General features: G+C 43.0%; 1 protein-coding gene across 1 annotated transcript in view; it reads left to right on the forward strand.

The window, feature by feature from the left end:
• Nucleotides 1-8,164, forward strand: part of EHF (ETS homologous factor) — an 88,001-nt gene extending 79,837 nt beyond the window's left edge. The window contains exon 8 of the mRNA XM_015474848.3: nucleotides 7,662-8,164. Within this exon, the coding sequence (XP_015330334.1) occupies nucleotides 7,662-7,720 (59 nt within the window). The 3' untranslated portion in view covers nucleotides 7,721-8,164. The remainder of the gene's footprint in view (nucleotides 1-7,661) is intronic.
• Nucleotides 8,165-10,016: the final 1,852 nt, after the last annotated feature.

Here is a 10,016-nt window from a genome sequence, read left to right on the forward strand (position 1 = left end):
TCTGCTTTTGAATATGTTATTTAGGTTGGTCATAACTTTCCTTCCAAGGAGTAAGTATCTTTTAATTTCATGGCTGCAATCACCATCTGCAGTGATTTTGGAGCCCAGAAAAATAAAGTCAGCCACTTTTTCCACTGTTTCCCCATCTATTTGCCATGAAGTGATGGGACTGGATGCCATGATCTTGCTCATGGGCCCCACTAAAACATGGATAGAAGTATTTATAAGTAAAAGTGGCTTCTAATGGTTTAGCTTTCATAGAAATTTGAGAACAGATAGTTTTTTTTAAAAAGGAAAAAGATACCAACTGATAGCTTTTGTGTACTGATGACAATGCCTCTTACATGGGCTTTAAGGACTGGCAGACTGGGCTTGAATCCTGGCCCTCCTGTTTGCCGCGTGCTCGGGTCCGACTCTTTGTGACCCTGTGGACTGCAGCCTGCCAGGCTCTTCTGTCCATGGGATTCTCCAGGCAAGAATACTGGAGTGGGTTTCCATTTTCTTCTTCAGGGGATCTTTCTGACCCAGGGATCAAACATGCCTCGCTTACACCTCCTGCATCAGCAGGTGAGTTCTTTAACATGAGTGCTACTTGGTAAGCTGTTTTGACCTTGGGCAAGCTGTTTATACTCTGGAAGCCTTGGTCTGTGCCTCTATAGACTGAGGATATGAGACCTATTTTAAAGATTGTGGTGAGAATTAGATATACTACAGACAAAACACCCAGCACATAAGAATGCTCCATGGATGTCAACTACTATTATTATTCCTCCATTGAACAGATTGGACATGACCTACTAAAAGGGAAAGGAGAAGAAAGGAGACAGCTACTTACAGAATACTCCCAATGTCTCAGTCATTCTCTAAGAGGAGGACAGATAAAATCTTTAGGACTAGGAAAATTGAACTTAGAAAAGAGATTTTCTCCAGGTAAAATGTGAAGTGTAGCCATGAGGATGTGTCGGAAAAGCACAGACTTAGGGACTCAGGACCTGCATCTGAATCCTGTCTCCACCACGTATTGGATCTGTCATTTAAGCTTCTAGATCTTAGTTTATTCTACTAAAAGGAAATAATAAAAAGAAATTCTAAAAAGGAAATAATTCTAGAAAGGAAATATTAATAATAATATACCAGACTCCTGTGAGGATTTGGAGAGAAAATATGCACAAAGGCTCCAATCTAAAGGGTTATACAGAAGTCTTTTGCTTTGTTTTAAATTTTATTTTTAATTGTAGGACAATTGATTTACAATGTTGTATTGGTTTCTGCTGTACAACAATGAGAATCAACTGTAAGTATATAAATATGTCCCCTCTCCTTGAACCTCCTTCCCACCCCTCACCTCCATATACAAAAGTCTTAATAGAATTAGCAATACATGTTTCTATTTTTCATCCTTCTCTTTATAGGATTCTCCTCTCTGAACCTTTTGGGCACCAAGCATTCTTGCTGTTCTATTGTTGCTGCTTCCTTGAGCTCTTCTTCCCATTCATTAAAAGTTACAGACCCCAAGTCCCATCTGTCAGGGTCATGGTGGAAAACTGGCTCATCTGATGAACCAATTTTATTTATCTATCAATAGATAGGGACTTCCTAGGTGGCGCTAGTGATAAAGAACTCGCTTGCCAATGCAAGAAACATAAGAGACGCAGGTTCGATCCCTGGGTTGGGAAGGTCCCCTGGAGGAGGGCATGGCAACTCACTCCAGTATTCTTGCCTAGAGAATCCCATGGACAGAGAACCCTGGCAGGCTACAGTCAACAAGGTCTCAAAGAGTTGGACTCGACTAAACATGAACGCATCAGTAGATAAACATGGATTCTCCCACTTCTCCTCCATCTTGTTCTTAAAGATGAACATTTTAAAGATGAACCTTCAAGAGGGAAAATCCTTTAATGAAAACACCGATAAGTGCTCAAAATTTTAGGTGCTCATGGCAGACAGTTGGGTGAGATTCAATGGATCAAATAAAACTTCACATAATACCCCTGAGGCATCTTCTTCTTCATTCATCATGTCAAACTTAAAGACGTCTCAATCTCCAAGTAAAGGTTGATAAAGCTTCTGGAGTAAATAGGTACAGTTTCAGACGCTGATATTAAAGATCAGTGACAAAGATGGTATCCTATGAGCGTTTTATGCTGCATGAAGAACTTTTGTATCTGCTGTCCCATTTGGTCTTGATATCAGTCCTCAGAGAAGGGAAGTAAGATGGGGCTTTTGACCCCATTTTGTAGATGAAGAAGGTGAAGTGCAGAAGTTTAAGGAAATAACTTGCACCAGATCCTATATGTCTTTAGTGGCTGAGTTTAACCACACCTTTCTTGGGCTCCACCTCCCTGTCTGGTCTCTGGAGTACTTGGTCACACCTACCACCTGGGCCATCCAAAAAAGGACGGTGGGTGTGAGTTGCTAGGACCAGTTCCTCCTGTTAGTGTTTGGTATTCCTAATTCCTGGGAGAACTAATTTCCAGGGAGAATGGTGGTGAAAAGCCAAATCAGAAGTCTAGAAAACTCATTGCAGACTGCTGGTCCTCATACATCCTAATACATACCAACATGGTACCACAATCTGGTTACTCTGGATGCAGAAAGACCAATTTTCCATCACAGGCTGAGAGCAAGTGGTGAGGGCTACACTTGTATCCCTTCCATCTTCCCATCCCATAGCCTTCTCAAAGTTTTTCCCATGGAGTGCAATAGGTAGTTGCCCCTTCCACTAGCAACTTTTGAAATAATAATTAGCCAGTCCTCCTAATGACTTAATAATCATGCCTTGCATGTCAAAGAACCTGGTGTTTTCAGGTCCCTTTCATAGTCATTAATTAATTCTTCACCCAGCTGCCTGGAGCTGTAGGTCACCTCAATCACCTCCAGGGTGTGGCTTAGTCACCAAGACAGGCCATGGATCTGCCGAAGGTCACCCAGCAGTGTCTGCAGCTCAGTCACCCCACCAGCCAGTGGAAATCAAGTTTATGAAGTCAGCCCTGCTCTCGTACCTTCCTCCCCAGGGCCCAATGCTCTCCTACTGTCTAGTTCCCCTTTCCAGTTATCCTGGTAAAGCCTTCCATTCAAACTTCTGTGTCCTGATGCCTTGAGGGCCATGAAGCTGTCCAATGCAATAATTTACATGAATGCATTACTGGTTAATAAGCCTTATATTATTCCCCCACAGGTATGTGCATCTTATTTTATTTATTTACTGAGGCCTGTGGGGCATGTGGGGATCTTAGTTCCCCTCCCAGGGATTCAACCTGTGCTTTCTGCATTGGGAGTGTGAAGTCTTAACCACGGGACTGCCAGGGAAGTCCCAGTATGTGCATTTTAACAGATATATTCTGCTACTCCGAAGCTTTCATCCACAGGGATGAAGTTCTAAGGGTAGAAATCCAGGCATCTGTCAGCATCAGTAGACAAACCACGCTAGCAATGGAGCTCTCTGGGCAGAAGTTCCTCACACAGTCCCACAGGCCATGTAAACATGAATTTCATCCTGGTGCGGCCTCACGCCCCGTGTCTTGCTTGGACTTGGTCTTGGGTCTCAGTGGAGCAACACACTTGGATGCAAGTGCAACACATTAATTAAGAGCTGGAGACTGGGTCGCCCTTAACCTTAATTAATTCCACCTGAATCTATATCCCTCAGACAGCCAAGCTTTGTGCCAAGCCAACCTCTACCTGGTATGATCTGGACCAGCCCAGCGTGAGGTGCCACATTTTGGGAGACTCAGACACATGATTTACAGTGGCTCAGTGTGTGCATTTGTGTGTGTGTCTTTGTGTATGCTCATGCACACATGCACGTGTATCTGTGTGTGAGGCAGGGCAGCAAGGGTGACACCTGCCCAAGTCTTTCTAGCCAGGAGGCCTGTGGGAACCCAACAAATGAAATCTAATGAACTGCGGATGGATGACAATGATAGTTGAATTTCATTTAAATCTGTTCTCAACTTTGTGTTCTAACGAGAAGCTTAGGAGGTGCAAGGCCTCAATTGTTAATTCCACAGCATTTACAAGGGGTTGAGGGGGAACTGAGTTGTTGCTGGAAGATCTATTATTTGTGCTGAAGTTATTAATATCAAAAAGGAATTGACCAAAGCTAGAAGTCAAGAGAACCAGGCAAAAGTGGAGGTGACTACAGTTTGGAAAAGCCATCTTGAATAGTTGGATCTTGCAGAAGGATCTTGCAGATCCTTCTCTGAATGGAAGGTTTGGAGCAATTAATCTGGGTGGAAAAAATTGGTTATGAATTAGTGTGGCTGATGAAAGAAGATTCTGAAGCAAACTGTCTTATCCTAGACTAAAAAAATCTCCTGTGGAATATTTGCTCTCTCTTCTTTTTCATCTTTTAGGGAAGCACTGACTTTGGGTTGTGGATCAAATAAATTTGGGTTTTTATAAATTTACTCCTTCCAACTTATATAGGTTGATTACATGACAATTCTCCAAGCCTCTGTTTTTTATGTAATAATTTGGCAGAGTTTCTGTAATGACTAAGCAAGACAATAATAGTTATGATTCTTGTTTATGATATGATCATTGTTAATATGTATTGACTATGTTTATATTTGTAGTACTAGTTTACAAATACCCTTGAGTTACAGAGCAGGAAACTAGGGTTCAGGAGGTGACATACAGGTGCTTAATAAATATTCATATTCTCAAGATAACATATGCAAAGTCATTCTATTTTGGTAAAATTGAAAAGTATTTGTGTGGAAATAAAATGGAAAGGATATTGTAAAACATTGTGATTTATCTAGGAGGTAAGTTAGTACATAAATTTTTTCTTGTTTAGTAACCTGTATCTTCTAAGATGATTATTTATTACCTTGTTAGGATAAAAACGGAGAAGGCAATGGCACCCCACTCCAGTACTCTTGCCTGGAAAATCCCATGGATGGAGGAGCCTGGAAGGCTGCAGTCCATGGGGTCGCTAAGAGTCGGGCATGACTGAGCGACTGCACTTTCACTTTTCACTTTCACACATTGGAGAAGGAAATGGCAACCCACTCCAGTGTTCTTGCCTGGAGAATCCCAGGGACGGGGAAGCCTGGGGGGCTGCTGTCTATGGGGTCGCACAGAGTCGGACACGACTGAAGCAACTTAGCACTAGCACTAGGATGAAAAAAGTCATCCTTCACCAAGGGGCAGAGGGTGTGGGTGGCAAGGATTAAAGGCTTTGCTCTCACCTGCCACCTGCATCATCTGGGGCAGTTTGGGCTCAAAACCCTGTTCTGTTTATTTAGCAAACCACCACCACCACCACCACATATGAGCTATAGCCTTGCAGAAAAAATTCAGAATTTGGCACTCACTGTTAATTCTGCTACATGTGTTTTCCCTCTTTCACTTGCTTTTTAGCTTAGAATTACAAAGTGTATTAAAATCAATAATTCTGCAAAGTACATTTGCTCTCTTTACGTACACATACATACATACACAAAGCCTATTTATTCTTTCCCCAATTCTCTGCAGGTGGGTTCTGAACATTTGACCAGAGTTCAATTATTTGTGACATCTCTGTCTGTATTTAGGGCCCAGAATTTTTAGACTGAGAAAAGATCTGGACACATCAAGCTCACTGCCTTGGATCATAGAAGAATGAATTGGTAAAAGTATCTGGGCATTGAAGAGGTGCCTGAGACCCCTTTGAGGATATGGGAACATGAGTTTGTTTGAGGTTTGGTCTTGGTACCATCTTTTTGTCCATCGTGGTTAACCATAGTATCAGGGCAAGTTCAGAACATACAAAGAGAGTTTTTGTAGAAGCAGGCTCTCTCCTTAAGGTACAGTAAGCACATCTGATGAGTGGAAAAGTCATCCATGCAACCCATGGGGTTGGCTTGAGAGGTAGGAGAGGAGGCTGGGAAGAATTCTCCTGCAGCCCACCTGTCTGGTTCCTTCAGACTCTGCCCTTCAGGGCAGGTGACCCAACCACAGCCAGGAAAGACATGGCTGGTAATATTAACAATGGTACCCTTCATTAAATTTTAAACACCTTAAATGTTATCATAAATAAGCCTCTGAACAACCCTATGAAATAGGCATTATTGTTCGCAGCTTCTTTTCACAGTTTAGGAGTTGAAGTTCACAGAGGTTAAGTCACTTTGTTCATTATCAAACAGCTAAGTGGTAGAGTTGACCTCAAACCCAGGTCTGTCTAATTTCACAGGCCCCATGCACTTTATCTAGCAAGTCAGCCAGTCAAGTCTGCTTCACCTTCCTGTCCTGCCTTGTGTCTCCTGAGGCATCACTCCCTTACTGCAGGGACCCATTTTTGGTTCCTTGAACACAACAGGCACAGACTCACTGTTCCCTTTGTGTGTGTTTGACCCTCAGCCTGGAATCCACCACCACAAAATATATTAAGTTATAATTAAATATATATACATGTACATATGCATATATATACAATTTATATTTATGTATATATAGTTTTTAAAACTCCCTATGGGAAGCAGAAAAATAGTCCTCCAAAGACATCCATGCCCTGTTCCTTGGAACCACTGAATAAGACACCTTGCAAGGCAAAAGGGACTCTGTAGATACAGTTACAAAGAAAGACTTTGAGATGTGGTGATTGTCCTGAGTTATCTGGGTCATCTCCATGTGATCACCGTGTCTTTAAAAACGGAAGAGTGAGTGTAAGGGATAGTTAGGGAGTTTAGGCTGGACATGTACACACTGCTCTTTTTAAAATGGATGACCAACAAGGACCTACTGTAGAACACAAAGAACACTCCTCAATATTATGTAACAACCTAAATGGGAAAAGAATCTGAAAAAGAATAGGTGTATGTATAGGTATCACCAGGGGTCTATCCAGGTGGCTTGGTGGGTAAAGAATCTACCTGTAATGCAGGAGATGTAGGAGACACTGGTTTGATCTCTGGATCGGGATGATCCCCTGGAGGAGGGCCGGCAACCCACTCCAGTATTCTTGCCTGGAGAATCCCACTGAAGGAGGAGCCTGGCAGGCTATAGTTCATGGCATCACACAGAGTTAGACATGACTGAAGCAACTGAGCATGCACACACACAGGTATAACTGAATCACTCTGCTGTACGTCTGAAATGATCATAACATTGTTAATCAACTATCCTGCAAGATAAAACAAAAAGTTTTTTAAAAATGTAGAAGAGAAAATCAGGAAAGTGGGATGTAGAGACGCAAAACAAGAAGGACTAGACCCACCACTTTGCTGGCTTTAAAGATGGAGGAAGGGGCCTATGAGCCAAAGAATGTAGAAGCCTCCAGAAACTGCAAAGAGTCCTCAGCTGACAGCCAACAAAAGATGGTACGGCAGTTCTACAGCCCCAAGGAACTAAATTCTGTCAGCCAACTGAATAAGCAGGAAATGAACTCAAGATCGTCCAGAAAGGAATGCATCCTGCCAACCCCTTGGTTTCAGTTTAGTGAGACCTGTGTTAGAAGTCTGACCTACAGAACTGCAAACTAACACATTTGTGCTATTTTAAGCTGCTGAATGTGTTGTTATAGCAGCCATGGAAAACTAATGCACTTTCCTAAGGTGTTGTGATTTTGTTAGAGCATGTGTGCACCATACCTACTGTAATTGCTTGAGCATGTGTATTTTCTCTCACTAATCTTTTATTAAATTGGCAGTCTTATCCATTTTTATGTTTTTCTCCAGAGCCTCAAAGACCACCTGAATGCTATTGCATTGCATTATCTTCTGTACTACCTGAGTGACCACATGTGCCAAGCACCACCCCAAGTTTAGAGACGAGAAGTTGTCAGCAGGTGAATCAGCGGGGTACTCCACAGATACCCTGGATGCTACCTCCTTCCAGACACATGGGAAGATTGCATCTTTCTGCCTCCTTAAAGTTCAGAGTGGCCAAGCAGTCTGAGCAAACACTTTGTCCCTCTCTGTTTTCCCTTCATGTGCTACCTGGTAATGTTCAAGATGGCAGTGGTCTGGCAGCTTGCACCCCTTAGAGATTTTGATGTTTAGAGCCAGCCAAGCCCACAATGGACATGCCACAGAAGCAAAAAAATAACCTTGCTGTTTCAGCATCTGAGATTTTGAAGTGGTTACCACTGCATGATTTAGCATCCTAATGGGTAAAATCAGTTTCTGCCTTTCAGATTGTTACTATTTGTTGGGGGGGAAATAAATATTTGCACAAATCACTATTATACTATATTACATAGTATGAACAAATGCTATTATACCATTCACTCATGATGGGATTAACTGTATATATTAGTAGTTCAGTGTGTGTTCTTTCAGACTTACACATACATTCTCTCACAAAACACTTGCAAGCAAGTCTACAAAAAGAAATGCCTATTTTTAAGAGAGTAAGATCATGCTCTACATATTATTTTGTCATTTGACTCTTTGGCATTTTGAGAAAGGGCACTTCTTAGTTCCCTTTCATGACAATTTAGAAGGTAGGCATTGTCCCTTTTTAATAGATTAAGAAACTGAGCCTGAGAGATTAAGCCAAGTTTTCCAGGTCACACAGGTGGAACCGAAACTGGAAGCCAAGTCTCTCTGGCTCCAAAATCATTGAATAGCATCATATATTCACTAAAGCAGGGCACACAAACACCTTATATGTATGAGACAGCACATACTGAGTCACACCAGTGCCATGATTGCACGTGTTCCAAGTATTTTGAGTGAAGAGTTCGTTCTGAGGCCCAGGGCAATGGAGGAAAGGCTTCACAGAGATGGTGGGACTGGAGCCCGACCTTGGAGGAAGGGCAGGACTTAACTAGATGAAGGGGAAGGCATTCACTCATCTACTCATGGTGCATTCACTTACCCAACAACTCTTTATTATCTCCTCAGTGTCAGGCAATCTAGGTGGCAGACACAGTGGGGACACAGCCTGAGATGTGGGAATGATGAACAAAAGACAGCTTGGGCTTGAAGACTGAGGTGGAGACACATGGGTGATAAGGCAGAACAGGTGGATAAGGAAACAGCCAGAGGAGATCTTGGTGCTCTCCTCTGCCGCTGCCCGAGAATGACCTCAAGCATTGGAAGAATGTTTAATATGACCACAGGCATTTAGGAACACAACCCCTACTCCAAGATTGCTGAGAGACAATGGAGCAGAGAACGGAGCGAGGCAGAAGATTAGAAGTTACGATTTTCCCTAAACCTGATTTCACTAGCCCAGAACTTCAGTTTCTCTCATCCACGATGCTCTGGTCCATTGCTGGGCACTCCGTGGGACCCAAAGGAAGAGACGCGTAGCTCCTGACATGGCTAAAAACAATAGAGTCACCCACAAAGATGTATATGGTTGCTGCCAGAATGGGGGCTCCCAACCAAAAGCCAGAATGGTGGAAAAGCAGCCTTTTATATGAGAAGTCCACAGACCTAATTCAAATCCTGGCTCTGTTCCTTCATGGGAAGGGCAGACAAATCACCGATTTCAATTTCTGCTGTTGAGAAAATAGATATAATAACATCTGGCATGCATAACGATAACAAGTGGGAAACAATGTGTACAGAAAGTTTAGCAAGGTGTCTGGTGCATAGTGGAGCAGGCAATGGCACCCCACTCCAGTACTCTTGCCTGAAAAATCCCATGGACAGAGGAGCCTGGTAGGCTGCAGTCCATGGGGTCGCTAGGAGTCGGAAACAACTGAGCGACTTCACTTTCACTTTTCACTTTCATGCACTGGAGAAGGAAGTGGTGACCCACTCCAGTATTCTTGCCTGGAGAATCCCAGGGACGGGGGAGGCTGGTGGGCTGCCGTCTATGGGGTCGTACAGAGTCGACTGAAGCGACTTAGCAGCAGCAGCAGCAGCAGCTGGTGCATAGTAAGTGATCTATAGCTGACAGTGATGGCTAGTGTCTTGCCCTGAGAATGAGCAGTTAATTTTGGGCAGATAGTGCCACGTTTCAAGGATGTGAGCATGGCTGTACCTAAGCCATAAGCTAATTGGAGGCATGTGAAATGCAGCTCGGGACTGTGGGGTGGTTTCCAGAATCTGCCCTAAGGAAAAGCTTTGTCTACCAGA

The sequence above is a fragment of the Bos taurus genome, chromosome 15 (genome assembly GCF_002263795.3).
Source record: "Bos taurus isolate L1 Dominette 01449 registration number 42190680 breed Hereford chromosome 15, ARS-UCD2.0, whole genome shotgun sequence".
Taxonomy (NCBI): Eukaryota; Metazoa; Chordata; class Mammalia; order Artiodactyla; family Bovidae; genus Bos; species Bos taurus.